Source organism: Cottoperca gobio, chromosome 5 (assembly GCF_900634415.1).
Source record: "Cottoperca gobio chromosome 5, fCotGob3.1, whole genome shotgun sequence".
Classification (NCBI taxonomy): Eukaryota; Metazoa; Chordata; class Actinopteri; order Perciformes; family Bovichtidae; genus Cottoperca; species Cottoperca gobio.
In genome coordinates, this window is record NC_041359.1 from 22,634,550 (window position 1) to 22,654,571 (window position 20,022).

General features: G+C 40.8%; 1 protein-coding gene across 1 annotated transcript; it reads right to left on the reverse strand.

Annotated features, from left to right (window-relative positions):
• Positions 1-829: 829 nt before the first annotated feature.
• Positions 830-13,877, reverse strand: ppm1j (protein phosphatase, Mg2+/Mn2+ dependent, 1J). The gene is given in 11 exon segments (XM_029432357.1): positions 830-2,177; positions 2,587-2,738; positions 3,352-3,459; positions 3,782-3,845; positions 4,034-4,152; positions 4,604-4,688; positions 4,964-5,076; positions 6,055-6,384; positions 8,010-8,124; positions 13,349-13,467; positions 13,469-13,877. Coding segments are annotated over 11 exon segments (1,497 nt in total). The 5' UTR covers positions 13,613-13,877; the 3' UTR covers positions 830-2,029.
• Between the last annotated feature and the right edge of the window lie 6,145 nt (positions 13,878-20,022).

Sequence of the window (20,022 nt, forward strand, 5' to 3'; positions counted from 1 at the left end):
ATATAATTAATATACACATATACATATATATATATTTAATTAATTCATTATATATATAATTAATTAATTATATATATATAATTAATTAATTAATATATATACTTTTTTTATTACTTACTATAACTGTTTTATATGGCTGTATATGAATATTGATCTTGCATTGACTATTTAATGTTTTCTTCTCATTGTCAGCTATGTCCAAATGTAAATTAAATAATACAGAAAATATAATGAAATATTCACACATCACAAAAAGAGAATGATTAAAGGTTCCCTGTGCAGTTTTGACCTTTAGTAGCGCCAAAGATGCTCAATAACTTTCTGCTCCGTCTGTAGTAGAGCTGTAGAGCAGTTTGTATCGTGCACACTAAGTCCTGAGAGGAGGTCTAATCAGGCATGAGTGAAAACACCTGTGTGTCGACAACAGAGGCCTTTAAATTCTCACGCATGAGTTGAGTTACTTTAGTACATGTTGCTGGTAAAACATTAATTTGACTTAATAAGTCAAGTTTTGAATGGAATGGAAGTGCTCATGTCACTAAACATGAGCCGGCACGAAGACTTCTTTCCTATTGTTAAAAGGTTCATACATAATTCTGAAAACATACAGAGTAATTACACTCTTGTGAAATTAATTATGTCTTTAGAGAACTCACGTAAATGCCACAAGTCAGTATAGGAACAAGTGAATATTTAGTTAGTGACTTTCTTCTTAGTCAAACTGTAATCATCAGTGAATCGGTCTCTGAACTATTCTGACTCATGAGCTGGTCACAACCAAAGGTTCATTTCCTCTTGATAATCACTGAGTAAATAAACAAGTTCAAAGCAAATGGGAAAAATCTGATTTATTTCTAAGCTGGTACACATGATCCCTCTACCTGGGACACACCGTTTCTCTAAACAAACAGTTAATGGATAGAAACTTAAAATAAAACTTCTGATACAGCCAAAGTTGTCTTCAAAAATATATGGATAATCTAAATAACATGACATAACAAAAATGGTACAAAAGAGGTATACGGTACATTTAAGGGCCTATAATGTTCCTTGACACGTCTACAAGGATCAAATTTAGTGCATCTGAAGAAAATAAAATCTCTGAATAAGGCATATGTGTGACGTTTATCACATCTTACTATACCGAGACATTTACTGAGAACAGACGGCTTATTTAAAACAATAAAAACGTGAAGTTAAATTAAACAAATTATACTTTTCCTTCAGCAAATGTAACACTCTGTTCTCTTTAAAGTAAAAGACAAAAATAAAACAAACGTATGAGCACATTCAATGAACAGATATCACAAATCCACAGGCTACCACAGAGCATGTGCTACAGTCTTCAAGTGCCTCAGGTGTCGTCGCTCGTCATTCATCGTTAAAACAGGAAGTGAAGCGATACAGACTCGAGTCGCGAGTCCAGAGCTGAACAATGTCCTTTCCTCAGTTTTCACTTCCTACATGCTTATTTAATGTACAGACATGAAGCTAATGATTTTTTTGTTAATCTCTTATGTATTCTTTTTACAGATGTCCATCCTCACGCCATATCGGCATCTCTTTGGCGTCCTCACATTCTTTACTGCAATCCCCTTTAAAATATATGATTGCGAAACTGCGGGAGGCTTTTATTTATTTTTCTTTCTTTCTTTACGAAAAAAGGGACATTCAGGGCATGACATGAAAAGGAACAATCCATTGAAAGGATTGAGTAGCGGTCCAGCCTCAAACATAAACAGGAAACAAAAACACTACAAAGGTTTAATTCTCACTGGCAACCGTCACAAACAGCAGGTCTGGGAGGAAGAGTGTGACTTCTCTTATAATGTCACTGAAAATCTTTTGTTACATGACTGAGAAGAACCGATATGAGATCCTGGGTTGGGTTGAAGTGCAGTCTGGGTTGATGACAAAGGTGTTTTCTTCTCCCGCCGCCCCGTCGGTCCAGGGTTTAAGGAGCTTGGAGGCATCGTGGGAAGAACCCTAAAGCGCCCATCCCTGTCATAGTGCTCGCTGCAACACCGTGTCATGTCTCTGGCTCCGGCCCCGCCAGCGGGATGACAAACACAGTGATGTCATCGCCTGAGCCCAGTCTTTCATTGGGAAGCCGCCAGCCGCGCTCTTTCAGCACGCCACGTGACCTCATCAGCAGGTCCTGGGCTGCCAGGGTGTACCTGTGTAACACACAGAGCGCAGGAAAACAGTAATTACAGCAGTGAGATACACTATAGTTACAGACACACACACACACACACACACACACACACACACACACACACACACACACACACACACACACACACACACACACACACACACACACACACACACACACACACACACACACACACACACACACTTCAGTGGCTTTACTTTCACTTTCTGACCTAATGCAAGTAAAGAGTAACACTTTACAATGTGTTTGATATATAAGCAGAACTTTGCAAGAGACCTGCTTATTTGTCACCACCTAATGGACATACTGAGTCCAGCTGAGAAACTGTAGCTTTCGTGTAGTTTCATGGACAATATGTTCACAAAAAAGAAAAACAAAGCATGATATAAAAGGATTATTTGGCATACCTCATGGGATCAGAGGGGTCACAGCAGGATAAGTACGCTGACACAGCATCTGCCACTTCCCTGTCTGTTGTTACGTCCCACAATCCATCTGTGCCCATGACCAAGACGTCGTCCGGGCCGTGTTTGTTCTCATCGATATTATAAACCGTCACCTGTGAAAGAAAGAACACTATTCATAAAGGTTTATTCTTTATGCTGTACATATTGTGCTTGTGTGTTTAGTGATAGAAGATTAGGAAAGGTTTGCATGACCTCCGCTTACAGTATTAAAGCTGCTCATGTTCATTCATTCTTTTTACATTCAGAGTGACGACAAGCGACTTAAGTTCAAGGAATACAGATAATATTCCTGTAATGCGTCGTTGAGAGGTGCTTGAACAGGAAATGAGAAATAGAGTCTATGAAGAGAGTATTTTTAAGTATTATAGCCTATAGCATATTATGTATTTTAATGAATTGAAGACGGACTCTGTATATACTTAAATATTGTGTAGTGCACACCAACTTATTTCTGTTTTTAGATCGTGGATTGATAACCTCTCAGACTCACAGTAAACAATGTATGAACATAGTTGTGACTCACAGTTCACTGCAAAACGGCAACAAAAGCATATTATGAGTCACAGCTTTGAGCAACAGCTGACAGAGCGAGGCCCGGAGCACAAAAACTGCTTAAAAAGGCTCCGAGGGTCTAAAGCGACGATGCTGAGGCGACTCCTCGGGCATCGCTGATAACCAGCGCTGCTGCTGACTCCTCACGCTCACCTCAGGGACGCATGAGAGGAAGGGCTTGATGTAAATGTTGGAGTTGTACACCTTCAGGTCATGATCTCCCAGCCCGCGAGTCACTCCGATTGTTGCCATGACACGTGCCTGTGTAGACCAACACACACACAGTAAGGACAAATACACACACACACGTAGACACACACACACATACACACAATAATGTAAGTTAATGGTTCTGGATGTGATTCAGTTCTAGGAAAATGCATTTAAGGAGGGGATTATTCAGACTCAGACAATAATGAAAATGTTGAGCAGGTCTCGTCTCTAGCAGGGCCGACCCTGAAGAATTCAACAAATGATTTCATAATCTGCCCATACAGACTAAAAGATCGACCTCGCACAAACGTATCAGCTGTAGAGAATCTGTGTATCCAGGACAATACATGAGGTTTCCCCTGTTCCTTACCTTTTTACCCTCTCCGTATATCAGGGGGAATTTCAGGTCATCTTCAACAATTGTCTTATAAGCCCTGCAACAAAACAAACAACACCACTGGTTGGAATTTAAAGCAACAATTCATTGGTTCTAGCTCACTTGTTGCTTTTACTCATGTCTCATTAACACTCGAAACTTAATTAAATACTCTGAACAATTAAATACAGAGTTCATGACAAGTGACTAACTGTCAGATTGATTAAAAAAGATCTCCAGGTTTACCAGCCAGTCATGGAGTGGTCTCTGTAGAGCATCTTTTTGCCCAGCTCACTGTGCTGGATCCTACGAGGAAACTCAATGTGAGTGAACTCATTACCCAGGAGCTCTGGCCTCAGGAAGCCCTGGAGTGACACACAAAATAGAGCAGAGTCGCATTAAACTACAGAATAAAACGCTTTACTTCAGCCTAAATATCTGTCACGTCTCACGAAGAAAAGCTATACGATTCCATGTGTATCAGAAGACCTGCAGTACAGTACGCTGCATACTGCAGGCACGCACCAGCATCCATTCAACATCATCCACCCACTCTGTGACTCAGAACAAGCAACCGATGAACGTCACATTATCTCAGTGTGGTACAGGATTTCCTCCCTCGTCTTTAGGTCGCCTGCTTATCACGATCAACTGTAGTCTGTAGTGTCAACTGTTATATACTATTAATATTTATACTCCTTTTAACTTCTTGCACTATGCACTTCCCAGATTATAACAATCCCTTGAACAGATTCTGTACAGTTAGTTTATGTGTCTGTCTTAGTTTAATTGTATTAATTAATAATTAAAGAATACCAGATACTGTAGTCGCTGTCTCTCTGACTCAGGTGTGAATTCATTCGTCATGGGAATAACTTCATTATTTCGTATGATTATGCCCCTGCAGGGATAAAGAGGGAGGGGAGACACAGACAGAACAACATTTATTATTATTATTTTAAATATACAAACAGCTCATATAAGCAAATTGGAAAGAAAAGGTGTTGGAAGGAGCAAGCTACAAGATGCAAGTATCCAGAGTGAACCTCAGGAGGCAGCTGTGTCTGAGAAGATTTCCCATATCAAGCTCCATACACAGTAAAGTGGTTAAAGCAGTAACAGAATTATAGATTTTATCCAGCGGTCTGCAGTAGAAAGTGTTCTCCGTTCTCTCACCTGCTATCTCCGGCATTGGCTACGTAGAGTTTCCCCATTAAATGAATGGCAGCTAAGGCACAACACCCACCAGAGATGGCATATGATGTTTTTTCCTTTTCAATTAGGTTATCCTGAAAATACAAAAGACAAAAATCAAAGTAAAAACAAAAGGCCACAAAACATCAGTGGTTTAGGAGCTCACCTTGCCTCTCATTACCCTGAATATCTCATTATTTCTCCATAAATATTCATATTCAAAACAAAGAAGCACTGCGGATGGAGAGAAACAAGGAGGCATTGAGGAATACATTACCTACGCTGTGGGTTATTATCATCTAAACCAGACAGTGGTTGCATCAGAGAAGAGTATCCCTTTAAGCTAACGGACTGCATGAGGCCACTTTGAATCTACATACAGGAAGAGCTCAAGGTTTAACAGGTTACAGTCTGCAGCCACGCTAGCAGCTCTGTGAGGCTGCACAATGCAAAATGCTAACATTAGCATGCTAACATGCTCACAATGGTTAATGTTTAGCATGTCATCCTTCTTAGGTTAGCGTGTTAGCGTGTTAGCATGCTAGCATCAGCCGAGGCTAATTGGAATATCAGAAGCATGAATCAGAAGCACTTCATGATTCAACTTAAATCCACAAATGTGGACCCCAGAGGATCACCAAAGTCATTAGGATGCGATATTTTTAGGGCCAATCCGCCCAGTTGATGTTGAGATATTTCACTTGATAAGTTAAAATGTTTACCAGCTGATGGTGCTAGAGGCAAAGTCAGGGGATCACCATCGCCAGTATTCTCTGGGAACCATGAATGTCTCTACAAAACCTTTATGACAGGCCATCCAATAGTTTTTGAGATATCTTAATCAGGACTAAAGTGGAGGATCATTGTCATCCCTTAAACCATGTCACCCTAATGGCTAAACATGCTGTTAGAGAAAGTTAGTTTCACCAAACTGAAGCCAAACAAGATAGTAAGCCTGAAGTGTTTTCATGTTGCTTGTTTGAAGACAACAATGTGCATGAATACCTAGAGCAGCTTGCAAAGCATTGTTGTCTTGTTTTCCCACATAGTTTGTTAGTAAAACATCTGCTCACCATCTGTGTGAAGGCGGTCTGTATGACTCCCATCACCAGGCTCTCCAAACTGACAACCTTCTCCATGTGATAGCGAACTGCGGAGTCGGAGACAGCTTCAGGGTTTTCTGTTTCCTGTGATGCCCCCTTTTTTGTATCCGGCTGGTACGGGCTGCCATTCTTGGACAGGCAGATAGGTGGTGCACTGTTGGGGTTCTCCAACAGGTGGCAGATTTCTCCCAAACGGTCTCTGATGAGGCGGTGAAGAAGCTTGGAGGCCATGATGGCGGCTCCAGAACCTGCATGTCCATCAAACACGCCCCAGAAGTGGAGAGGGATTCCAGTGCCATCCTGAAAAAAATTCATATTAACATGAAAATGTATAAAATAAATGTAGTAAAAAGTAAATAAATACATAAAAGTAACACATCCTATTGTTATTGTTTAAAAATCTCCCTTGAGATTACAACTCTGAGCAGAAGGCACACATTTGTGAGGGTTTACGGGCTGTGGGTCTGCAGCTGGTGATATTTGTTAATGCTATATATGGCATATACAATATAGAACAGAAGTGTGCAAAAAACATTTAAGTTATATTAACCTCCAGTGAAAAGTGTTCTGTGCTATCCGTCCTAACAGGATCTACGCAAGTGATGCAGAGACTACAGGAAGAATACACTCATTGCAGGGCTTCTGCTGCTCCAACATGATGCAATCTGCGATGGAAAGGCGTTGCCACCTTTGTGTTTGCAGGCATGTTTACAGCAGAGTTGGCGTGACTGACTGACTAACAGATGAACAGGAACAAGACACCTGCTTCCCGCTCTGATGCGAGACTCACATGGGGGAGGGGTGCAGCAAGGGATGTAATTAATTTACCCCAAATGGAGGACGAGGATGTGTGTGTGTGTGTGTGTGTGTGTGTGTGTGTGTGTGTGTGTGTGTGTGTGTGTACATCCTAAACAAATATATTGACCTACAATCCCTGATAAACCAGTTTATTATGTTAAGAAAATCAATCACTGCACTTCGTTGATTGGAGAGACTAAAAAAACCTCACTGCTCAGCCAGATCTGGCACTTTAAAACTGCAATAACAGATTTTTTTGGCCACTTGGGGGGGAAACATTTCAGTTGATATGGCTTACATGTTAGCAATCAGTTGCGTAGCATTGATTTAGAGTCATGTTTGTGGCCACCCGATGAATTTAAGCCCATTATTCGCTCCCTTTTAGCTCTTTTTGGTCTCCAACCAATCCCTGATATCTGGCCCTTTAGCTGCTAAATGCTCCACTATGTTCACCAGCAAGTCGCTAAATGTGTCTGTCTGCTGTTTAGTGCAGAGGCAGGGAGTGTACAGTGGTTTTTTAGAGCTTTGTCACTGAAAACAGCGGCTACAGAGAACTGTGAGAGTGACCTAAAACAGTAAGCAGGTATAAAAACCAAAACAATGAGCTGAAAGAGGATAAAATGCTGCGTAGAGTCGAGGTGAAATGAGTAATATTCTCTGTGGGCTTTGTCTCTACAAGTGACTTGCTCCACATAAAAGTAGCCATGTGAACCATGGTGAATATAAAAATATTGATTATCTGCAGTAGAAATTGGCTAAAAGTCTTCTTTTTTAGGTAATTTTTGGACTTTGATGTCTCTGCAGTTATGTCTTCTTTACTACAAAGTGAATAATTAGAAGTCCCACAGGGACGAGAGGTGAATCCATCAAAATTAAAAAAGGATACGAAGACACAACTATTATGTATCACATAACAACAACGCATGCAATAATGAAATCATCATTTCTACGCACTGCTGCTCAGACTATCTTGTGTTTGAAGAATTTCCAATACCTCAGACACCTTCAGGACTTGACACTGACGTCAGATTTAAAAACATTATCACTAATTGTTTATTGGAGCAGCCAAACATTTCATCCCTCACTGACTCCTGTTCTGATGTTCGAGAGCTTGTCCCTTCGCTCACCCCGTTGTCCTCCAGCAGAGAGGAGTTGCGGTTTTTGCCGCTCGGCTTTTTCACGAAAAGCTTCTCACAGGAGCCCTGGTCCTCGTTCAGCATGCTCTTCCCCGCATTGATCACCCTGACGAAGAGAGAGAGAGAGAGAGAGAGAGAGAGAGAGAGAGAGAGAGAGAGAGAGAGAGAGAGAGGCAAGGAAGATAAAAGTGGGCCTTGGAGTCAGATGATTTATAATGTTTTCTACCTCTAACCACATGAAAATATAATAGCAGCAAGAAATATGGAGAGAGTGGAAGAGTGAGGGGAAAAATGGGGCAGGATGCTGTCGTGTCCCAGAGGGAAGTTGCAGGAGGGATTAAGTGTTTTTATTATGAGCTGATGCCTGCGGAGGATAATAGCTTCAGAGTAATGCACTGTTTCATACTCTGGCAGCATCATCTACCCTGGTATGGACTGCAGCAGTGTTCACAGGAGGCACCGATGCAGAACGCAGACAAAAAGTGATGAAGCTGAAGGAAACTGTGCTGAGTAGCTCTATGAAGAATAGACAGATTTCCAGTAACACCTTGACTGTATGGTAATATACAGAATCAGTTGAAAATAATTCTGCACCATTAACCTGAATTACATTTTTGTCTTTGTACTTTATATGTATTTATTGCACTTTCAAAAAGCTGCTTTATTGAAGTGAATGGAAACTAATTGCTGCCTGGAACAGTAAGAATACATTAATACAACAATCTAAAACACGAAATGGTTAGCTGTGGTATTTGCAATCTGTAGTAACTGGACTAAAACAGACTAACATCCACTGGCACGAACCTTTAAGCTGCCACATTAGGCAGACTTGGAAAGGCTGCAGTTTGGACCTCATGCTGGCATATTACATAACATTTTCATTTTCAATTATAGATAAATGCCACATTAGCTGGATAATACGGCATAATGCCTATTGCGCAATTCCAGTTATTCAAGTATTGACATTAAGATTCCCTCGGAAACTTCTGCAGACGAGGGATTACCAGTGCTGGGATCATCGGAGGAAGGGAAAAGAGAAAAGAAACCAAAGATGAAAGGGGACTAGCAGTGAAGGTGATCAACTGGACAGTCAAACAAAAGATAGGAGCGAAATCCAGAGTTAAAATCTCATCAGAGTATGACCTTTGACCTCTCACTTTCTGAACCGTTCAGTTCTGATATCAGAGATCAGCAAAGAAATGCAAACTGCTGCCCAAATGTGGATTATAAAAAACCCTTTCACTGTCAGTTGAAAGCAGGAGACAGGCACCACAGTGTCCTGCACTGTGCTCCCTGCATTAGGACTAGTGACAGAGAAGAATTCAAAGTCGCCTGATTGTCGTCTAAACTTTCTGACAAGGCCAAAAGTTGGCACAAAATACAGAGTATATGTTTTTATATTTGCCGCTATTGGGACGCATCGGCGATTGGAGGCCGACAGTATGTTAAGCCAGCTGAAATGTTTTATTATAATGTTTTGTCTTATAATGTTTTTTTGCAGTATGATCAAGTTTCCCCACCACCACAGCAAAGATTCAGCATTTATTCTCTGTTTGGAAAGCAGTCACATGCGCTTGAATGAGCTATAATTGAACATAATGTCTGTGGCGTGAGAGGATGTGATTCTAAACCAGGAGCTCGAGCCTTCCTGTAATGTGACCTAACTCTCTTTCACATATCTATGTTTCAGTCATATGTTTCCACAACTTGTGACTGAAGCCATGTTTGTTATGCAAGGAAAGTTCAAAAGAGGAAGCTGAGAGTACCAGTGAATTCTCTAATTGCGACTGCCGGACGTTTTGCACGTCATGAGATTGATGAAAATGTCTGTGGAGTTATTAGACATCTTTTCTGAGAAGAAGAAGAAGAAGAAGAAGAAGAAGAAGAAGAAGAGAAGAAGAAGAAGAAGAAGAAGAAGAAGAAGAAGAAGAAGAAGAAGAAGAAGAAGAAGAAGAAGAAGAAGCATTTAGTCCAGTGAATGAAAACACCTCTCAAATCATCCTACATGGTGGTAACTGTTGTACCTTTGTGTCGTCTTTGATGCTTGTTTTCATTACTAGTGGTCAATATAGAGTTTCAGAAGCTTTGAGCAGCTGCTGACAACACACACACATTTGAGAGTAAAAGACTGAACTGTTTGAGAGGATGTGAAAAAGATGAATCCCTTGTTGTTGCTAAATTATATCACATAAGGTGAGCAGATAAACAAACACTGCAGGCCTGTACAAAGTCTTCATCCGTGTAAGAATTAGTCTTGCCATAGTCTGAATTCCTTTTCAGGGAGAGGAAGGTGCACGTCATGTTTGCAATGCTGGAAAAAAACTGAAAGGCGAGACCTGACAGAGAAACATCCTCATTACAGTAACAACAGGTAGTAACTTGAACATTGATTCGAACACAATGTAGGCACTGTAAAAACATGCTGCATCATGCACAGGTATCCACTTTCTCAAAGCTCAAACATTCACTTCAACAATATAAAGACAAACAATAGAGCATTTTCTCTGACTTCACCTCCACCATGTACATGTGCATCGTTTTGTGCCCTTTGCAGCAGAAACAAGTTGTGAAAGCAACTGTGACATATTATCACCTTTTCAGTTGTTGTGGCCAAAATGTTGTTTGTCTATTTACACGTCGAGCAACATCATCCTTCATGTGGAGTCGAGTTTGTGGTCACTCTGAGTCACTCTACCAACTTCTGAGGTAAATATCTGGCTCTTTAACTTCCGTCTGTCTGCTGTTTGGAAGTAGAGCAGGCAGTGTCCCGGCAACCAGCTGCCTGCTGCGACGCGCCGTGAGAGTGAACCAAAAACAGTAAAGTTGCGTGTCAGACAGCAGAACAATGAGCTGAAACTCACAGTGAACTCTGTAAAGTCGAGGGTAGCTGCAGATTCTGTGCAGATTCACCTCTGCAAGCGACGCCTCTCGCAATACACATTGTCATTTGATACATTGTTGTTATAAAAATATCGATTAAAGCCGCTTTTATTTCTTCTACGTCACTGAATCATGAATCCAAATGTTTTCAACATGACATCATTCATGCCAACCATGCTCTATACCTGCTTATCCACTTGAGAGCTTGATTGTACTTTTGTGCTCACCTAACATCTGTTTATTCGTGCATTATTAAGAATATCTCATAAGAGTTATTACATCATGGAAAAGAATGAATAATATATAAAGTCATAGATAATATATGTATAGTATTAGTTATTAAACTGTGTTCTCATCCGTGTCTTGGCTTGAAAAACATTTCAAAATGAGTGTTTGCCTCCTCACACTCTCGTTCATGATCTCTGCGCCGGGCCTGGAAGCTTGCCTCCATATTAAATTGTATTAAATAGCCATTTGACAAAAGCACTTTCAGCGGCTTATCATAAGTGCACTCACATGTTCCTGCTGACACGATGTTGTCCAGCAGCGTTAGAGCATCAATTAGACTTATTATCTCGTGCATCATAAACCTGTGCGGTGCTAAAACTGCTGACAGATTTTGGCTTGACGTTTCACTTTGAAATTAGACTCTTTGTGTCTGACGTCAGTAACGAAGCTCAAAGCTTTTACTACCATCATCTGGTGAGAGCCCAACAACACCGACCGTGAATCCTCAGTACCGACGTAATGACGCTAATGAAGTGATATCAAAGTGAAGAAGTTGCAGACAGTCTGAATGAAAGCCAGGAGGGCGTCCTTGTCATTGTTCCCACTCATTACAGCACAAGGGGAGAAAACAGCACCAGACAAAAGGGATGACGCTGATAGAAGCTCCAATAGAAAAATATTGTTCCGTGAAGATTATAATTTCCTGCCAGATAGATCTGAAGTGATGCTGCGCGGCTTAATCATCCGTGTTTGGATCCGTCCATGCGCATCACAGTTCTTTTAACACCTTCTGATGGCTCAGAATAGACTAATCAGAGCCACATCAGATGTGTGAATACACAAATAACTTCCTTAATCAAGCCAAATAAACACGGGTGTACATTCATCCAAGTGTACAACCTTTACCACCTGGTTACAGCAGTCATTGTGCATTAATGCCGCACTTTCCAGTGTTAATTGCTGATGTTTTCAGTCACAGTCACTCGAGATTGATTCATGTTAGTTTTGTCTGCTCGCAGTGTGTGAGTTTAACGCTGATGGGTGTTGTCTTTTTGGATTGTTACGCTTGAGCACTGGCAGCTGATGCACGAGCAGATTAGGTTGTGTAGTAAACAGCACCGCTAATGCTGTGATTACAGTTTTCAGCGACTTACATCAAAGTAATTTGCAGCAGAATGCAGACGGCAGCACTGATGACGGTGCACATTCCCACACACTGACCTCCCTCTATGCATCACAGCATCCTCATTTGACCTATCTCATTGAGTCTTCTGAGACCGACGGTTGTCGTCACAAATCTTGTCCCCGTACCCTCTTCACAATCTGCATGAGTCATCCTTTTTTTCCCTGTTTCAACACTGAGACAGGCAGGGGTGGTATAGCCCACCCACTGTACTGTAGAGCTATTCAGCCCTTCATATCTCCTCCTCCCTCCTCCTCTGGGAGAGGGGAATGTGTTAAAGTGTTTTTCCTGAGTGGGAATCGCCCAAACAGCAGATCCTGACCAATAGTGTGAATGAAATGGTGCTTTGTTTCTACCTGTGAGAGCACTGCAGGTGTATTAGAGTATAAAAGCAACTGCAGTAAAGCCAAGGACATGAGGAGAGGAGAACTGCACCTACACTTAAAAGAAATGTGACTTGTCATTGATCACTAAAACCTTTTCTTTTCTTTTAAAGACTAAGAGGAAACAACCTAAATGATTTAACAGAAACACTGGCTCAGAGGCACTTTGTGAAAGAAAGACAAATAACCTCCCAGACACACACACAATAAAGAAACTGAGCTCTCATTAAGGAAGTTTTAAGGTATCTAAAAGGTTGTGAGTGTAAGAAAACGCACAGAAAGCCTTGTTAGTAACATGACTACGAAGACATTTCCTGCTTTCACTTTTGTATCCTCTGACAATTCAAGTATAACTCTTTAAATCTTCTTGAGGAGGAGCCTGTAGCCAACAATCTTTAAACCCAAATGTCACTGTATGATAGTGAGCGTTTTGACTAATTACACACTGCTGCACATATCATTTACATCAACTCAGGGGAGGAACACTGAGGTAGAAAGTGTACAACAGCAAAAGGCCATATTGGCCATCACTTGGCTGCTGCAGTGCTCTCAGAGCTGCAGAGGCTGCAGCAACACAGGCCTGACACTCATCGGGAATGAAGAATACAACATAATATTCGGTGATGTGAATGATTTCGTCAATGAACGCCACTCACTCTGCGTATCCCGTCCGCCAGGGAAGCCTGCTGTCTCTCTTTAACGTGAGCACCGGCCGTGATGCGTGCTCGGTGGAGTACTGCAGGAGCTCCGGGGTGAGGTCCAAGAAATCCGGCCGGACCGTAGGGGAAGCGCGGCGGCAGGCTGTCCGGTCCGCAGGTCTGGCCGCCACCTGGATGATGGTTGTGGTGGTGGTGGTGTCCGTGCGGCATCATCCCTCCCACTAAGGTGGACATCGCGTTTTTAACTTTGCTGATCATCATCGGCACCGACACCAAAAAAAGATCCGGACGGGAAATTAAACTCGATGCGATGTTACGTTAGAGAGAGAAAAAACAAAACAATACTCAGCCAGTGGCGAGGATCATTTCAGGAAGCGATTTTTCTCCCCCTCCTCGGCCCCATGTGACAGCTTTCAGGCAGGCAGACACGATGTTTTCCTCATTGAAACAGAATAAAGCTCTCTCTGGCTGCGTGCAGCCTGTAATCCGGCTGATAACTCATCTCAGAAGGCAGGGCTTCACGGGGATGTGCAACCAGTCGTGAGCACATCACACACATCCCCAAAATATCAACTACAAGACATATTTATGGGCTGATGTTCTTCACGAAGATAAACAGATGTTGATGTGAAAGTCAGCCAAGGACAAATTTAGGAAGGTATGCTACCACACATCTAGTTTCTTTATGAGCGTTCATTTTGCCAACTGTGACCTACAATAAAGGGCACTCACTATAGCCTACAACAAGAATCTATGTTGTGAACATCTAAACAGGCACCTTTTATAAAGTTGTACATGTTGTAACTAAAGTAGATCAGTACATAAGTAACCACATATCTCTGATAGTTGAATAATTGATTGTGAGGTGTCTCACTTTCTAATACACTGTCAACTCTGCAGTTACACATTAAGTAAGTCATGGATAACCAGGGTCACAGTATTACATTTACTCAAACACATAAGTACCATTTTAAGGTACTTTCTTATTTCATTGTACATTTTTACCTCTCTGTATGTACACTCCATGGCCACTTAATTCAGTGCAACTATACAATTCACAGATTTGCCACAAATTCAGCATTTATGAATATTATAATGTTCAGTATAAACACTTTATAAAGGGTGCTTTCTTATAGAAGTGCTGAATATTCTCTGTGAGAGCAAACAAACTGATAACACGATGGCAGATAAAACATGGTTTCTGGCTTCGGGAGGATTGTTAGGAACATTATGAACTGACACATGATTTTAATACATTGTTATTTACACATTCGCTATGTGACTATACTGGAGCAGAGCTTGATTAGTACGCCATATTCCCATCACTACACAGCAGCACTGCACAGTTAATCAGAGCACACGAGAGCTGAAGTTTGGAAAGAGGAGCAGCACTAACGATACGTGAAGAGTAGCCGGTAACTGTGTTGCATAATCACTTTATAGCTGAGGTCACGGCCCATCTTTTAGCCGACAGCACTCAAGGACCGAGGCTGCTCCAGTATTGATTGTTTTTGCTTTTAGAAATCACCGTCACCAGGTAAATGAAACATCCATCGACCCATTGCCGCTCACTCCGACAATCAACACTACTCCATGCTAAAGATGTAAACTGTGCTTTTGTATGTGATATTGTTATCTTTGATAATGTTCTTTACTGACTGTACAACACTTAACATTGTTTTAAAGATACAGTACACACAGTTTATGCTTCGTCATGTTTGTGTACTTTTTTTATTTGTTGACTCAAGTCAAGTAGAAGTACTGTTGATGTATTTGCTCTTTATTCTATAAACTGTACTTCTGCTCCACAACATTTCAGAACCAGTTTTTTCCCCACTGCATGTGTTTGACAGCTGGTGGAAAGTAGATAAGTGCCTAAATTTGAGCTACTTGTACTTTACTTGAGTATTTCAATTGTATTCTACATCATACTTCTACACCACTACATTTCACAGCCAATATATCGACTCCACTAACTGATTGGACAGTTGTAATTACTTGTTACATTGCAGGTTAAGATTTAACATATAACATTTAGGATGAATGTATGACATATGATGTGCATACAAACCAGTTAATCAGCTACAACTGTTGAATGCTGCTTATCAGTGATAATAATGCAACAATATAATATAACAGTATAATGTTCTCAGAGACCATTTTTCTGCTTTAAGTACTTTTACTTTTGAAGCTTTAAGTATATTTTGCGGGTTTATTATATTTTAATAGTACTATTTTTACTTTACCCCACTTATTAGCTTATAAAATACAATGCATTGTTATTGATTAACATATCCAAGAGTCATACAGTTTATTAAGCAGTTATTTAAAAAGTATTATTAATACTTTTACTTAGGTAATTGTTTTTTGTTTTTTTTTACATAGTTTGCGTTTTCTATGCTTAACCATGATTGTAAGTAAAGTAAAGATTAAAGTAAAGTAACAGTGAGTGGGTTAATGCAGTGATGAGGTTTTGCTCACTGTGTTTTCATGGCACAGAGATGTGTGCACCTGCGTGTGTTCTCCAGTAGATGGCGCTAAAATATAACAAGATGAGAAGCCGTTTGAAAACGATGCTGCAGACAACGCTCATATAAATGATAAACATTATGTTTGTTAATCTTTTAAACAGATGCTGGTGTTGTCTATCTTGCATGTTATAACAGACACGTCGTACGACTCAGCAGGAATGTTAACACAGTTTTCTGTTTATCACCATTTTTTGTGTGATAACAGCTGTTTTATTGCTAACTGTCTTCAACGCCACATGCTGGCAAGTGATAAAAGGAAATTAAAAGATTTCCTTTGTATTAAAGGATGGGTTTTAAAAAAGAAAAAGAAAGTTGTATTTCCCCTCTCACAGATAAAGTACTCTCAACATCCAGTAGCAGTGGATGAAGATGTAATCTCTCTTCTGATGAATGACCCACTGCTTCTCTGTCAGAGGCTGTGGAGGCAGAAGAAACGGGGAGAATCTGTTTCTATGACACCGTGACCAAATCTCTGGTGGGAAGTCAGAAGGTCATGTGATATGCAGATCACAAGGACAGAAGATTAAGAACACCTCTGGAGTTTATATTTCCTTGTGTGACAATGCAGAATGAATGCACTGCAGTGAGATGTACACAGCAAACATCTTCAGGGTTTCCATCGTGTCCCTTCTTTTGTTTTGAACATGCACACGATGTCATCTTTATATATTCAAATGTAAGGACTCAATATAAAAGGGGGCAAGATGTTCTTTAAAGTTGATCTAATGAATTTACACTTAGTGGTATAAAGTAACTAAGTATATTTACTCAAGTGCTGAACTAGAGTGGGCGTGGCCTATGACAGTAAGCACAGTAGTTTAACTAACTCGGTTGTGATTGGCCAGTGAGTCCATAGAGCACACGCACGCAGCACGCTCTATGAAGTAGTTAAAACTTGCTCCACGGAAGCTTTATCCGTAAAGTGCTACTTATGCATGGATGCATCAGTATTACATCTAATAATGTCATTATGATAACAGTTTTCTGCAGAACTAGAAACTGTACTTTTGATACTTTAGAGTAAATAATTATGGTACTCTGAATGTTTCAACCTTTAGTCTTTTTTATATTGTTGTACTGGTAATGTTACTTAAGTAAAGGATCTAAACACTGTTGAAAATACTAATACAAATACTGTTAAAAATAGTAATAATAATAATAATAATATTTATAATAACTATAATAATTTTGTGCTTGACGAAACTAGATCATGTGAAAAATAAACAACAACAAACAATAGCACAAGTGAGAGAAAAGCAAACAGTTTGATCACAACACAATAACAATAACAATGATACAGTTAAAGCTAACCCTAATTAAAAGCCAAACTAAAGTGATGGGTCTTTGAAGTCGTTTTAAAAGTTTGGATGGTGTTCTCAGATCCAAGGGGGGGGGGGGGGGGGGGGGGAGAGCTCCACAGTTTAGGGCCACACGAACAGAAAGCAGCCAGATTTATATAAACAGTTTGCATCTGAGTTATGAGTGTGTGACTTTCTCCTCCTTTCTTTGACTTAGTTAGAGTATATAAAGTTTGCCATTTTATTTGACCCAATCTGAGAATTCTCTCATACAGCATGCGACGATATTTTGACAACCCTTGATAGAAGTAATTTTTCCTCATCTTGATGGCAGATTTATTCACTTGTGTTAAACTTGAATGTTCGACCTGTAAGACAATATCAGTCTATATGGTAATTTTTGCACTGTAACATTGGCTATTTTGATTGTGCTCTCTTATTGTTTTTTAAAGCTGTCGGCACTCTCACTGTTCAGACTAAATTGAGTTCATATATTCTGACTTTGTGTGGGCATTATTTCTTTCTCTGTGGCTACAGCTCCCCACTGGCATCTGAGCGAGTTGGTGAAGTTGGAAACTCCATTAGGGCGCACCCCTGATGAAAACCCATTAATGGCTTTGCGATCGGGATTGAGGTCGGGGGGAAAGACCTGGCAATGTAGCCGCACACAAAGCCATAAAGCCTGATGTAGCTGCCTCTCACCGAGCATCTGCAGCTGAGGAAGAATAACTGTCCCGGTGTCCGCAGACCTGTTGAATTAAAGGGGGTATTAACTGCTGCCTCCTCTGCATTATTGATGGCCAGCTCTGTTCCTGAAGCCATTATGCCTCCTTGCTATTTTCTGGTAGACGTCCCACTGTCTTCAAACACACTTCTGCGTTGAAGGCGAGCGAGGGTTCAGGCAGAGGGCTCGCACTGCTCCCTGCAGGGTGCTGTTATTTTAAACCAAACCACAATCAATGTAGCCCTCCACAACTATTGTTTCCCATGTGTGAAGTGAAAGTAATTACAGGATGACAAGCATGGGATGATGAGAGTTACGCAAGGTGCCAGCCACAGTAACCTAAGTGTGGTTTCCTCTGTGAGATGTCAAGTTACATGACGCCTCAAACTCAGCAGATGTGTGTTCCTCATTCCCCCCTGCGGTGTGACCTCAAAGAGACAAAACCAGACACTTTTTTTTATATTAGATTTTTGATCCCAAATGCTCACTAACCGGGATTACCTCATGACTCACTTCAGCTGCCACATACATTTGTTGTCGGGCTCGCTCACAGAAGCTAATACTGCTGGCTTTATCTGCTCTCGCACAGCTTGAGACACCTTACCTCACGGCTGACCTCATCTTGTCATATGATTTAATGAGCAGCGCCGTGTCACAAACCACAGTGTCAGGGCTTTGACAGGATAGGTCTATACAATGCACTAAAGATTAATGAGGTCATCTCCTCTCTCATTGTGTGTGTGTGTGTCTGAATGACTTTGGGAATCATTTAATAAATGACGTAAATGGAATCAAAATAACAGCTTTTCTAGTGATAGGCAGGGATAAAGTCATGTGAAGCCTGGCTCTGGTCTACATATCTGCTTTGAATTGTATAGCTCAGCCAGGTCAATGACAATGGCCAGACATTGTTTGTATTCAGTCGCCGGGCTTTTATGTATTCTGCCCTTTGATTCTGCTTGCTTGTGTGCGTTATGTGTGCGTGTGTGTGTTCGCTGAGTGTCTATGAGGTAGCTGGCTTTGGCTTTATGATGATAACACTCTCTGAGGGTGTCCAAAATCAATCAAATCCAAACCCAAATGCTTGCCTCGCATCTCCACAGGCTATCTCAAAGGTTGGTATTGATTATTCCACCCATTGCTGCCTTTCAAGGGGGCCAGCCAAAAGAGGCTGCTTGAGAAATGGAGAGATGATAATGCAATTACTGGGGGGAAGCCTTTGTAGACCGGGCAGTAATGTTTGAGATGAGCGGAAGTTGAATGTCAGATACAAACAGATGTATTATGATAACCATGGTGAGTAGTCAGGAACCTAATGCATGTCATAACACACAAGTTCTTCTGAGTCAGGGACTGTACACGAATGATCAGGGGAGAAAGGGTCGTCAGTAAAGGGGACGTTATTATCATTTTATTTTTGTTGATAGGAGTGTAGCATAACTTTTTTGGGAGAGCAGGTGGAGATTATTTTATTATTTTAATTAATTAATTACATATGTCTAAGATCCAATATATATAAAAGAGATTACATTAAAAGTTGTTTTATGTGTGCCATGAGGTGTGTTTCGCATATGATATGAGATTGTGTGAAAATATTGTCACGTGTTTGTGGTTTACCCATTTAGACACTTGTTTAGCATCTCTTTATTAAAAAGTAAATGGCTGTATTTTCACCATTTTGTCATCATGTTTATCATTATTTGGAGATATTCTGGGGATTTTCATACAGTTTTGCAATCCCCCTTTACCCACGGACTTAATTCAAACCATATCACATCACACACTGTCTTCCTTGGCTTATTTGCAATACATTTCCTCAATATAGGAGCTGGAAATTGATGAAAAAAGCACATTAGATGTATTAATCAACTTAAGAAGCCACAATTAACGCCGGAAATCCCAGTGAAGCCATGTGCAGGAACATTTACAGATAGTGAGCTGCTGTCTTCCACAGAACACAACCATCCGGTTGTCATCATCTGAAGATGGGTGAGATAAATGTCTGCACTCCTTCCTGTCAGCTGCACAGACATCCACTGGGTGGCGCTAAAACACCGGCGCAGCCCCAGCAGCCCGCACACACACACACACACACACACGCACACACACTGTCATGAA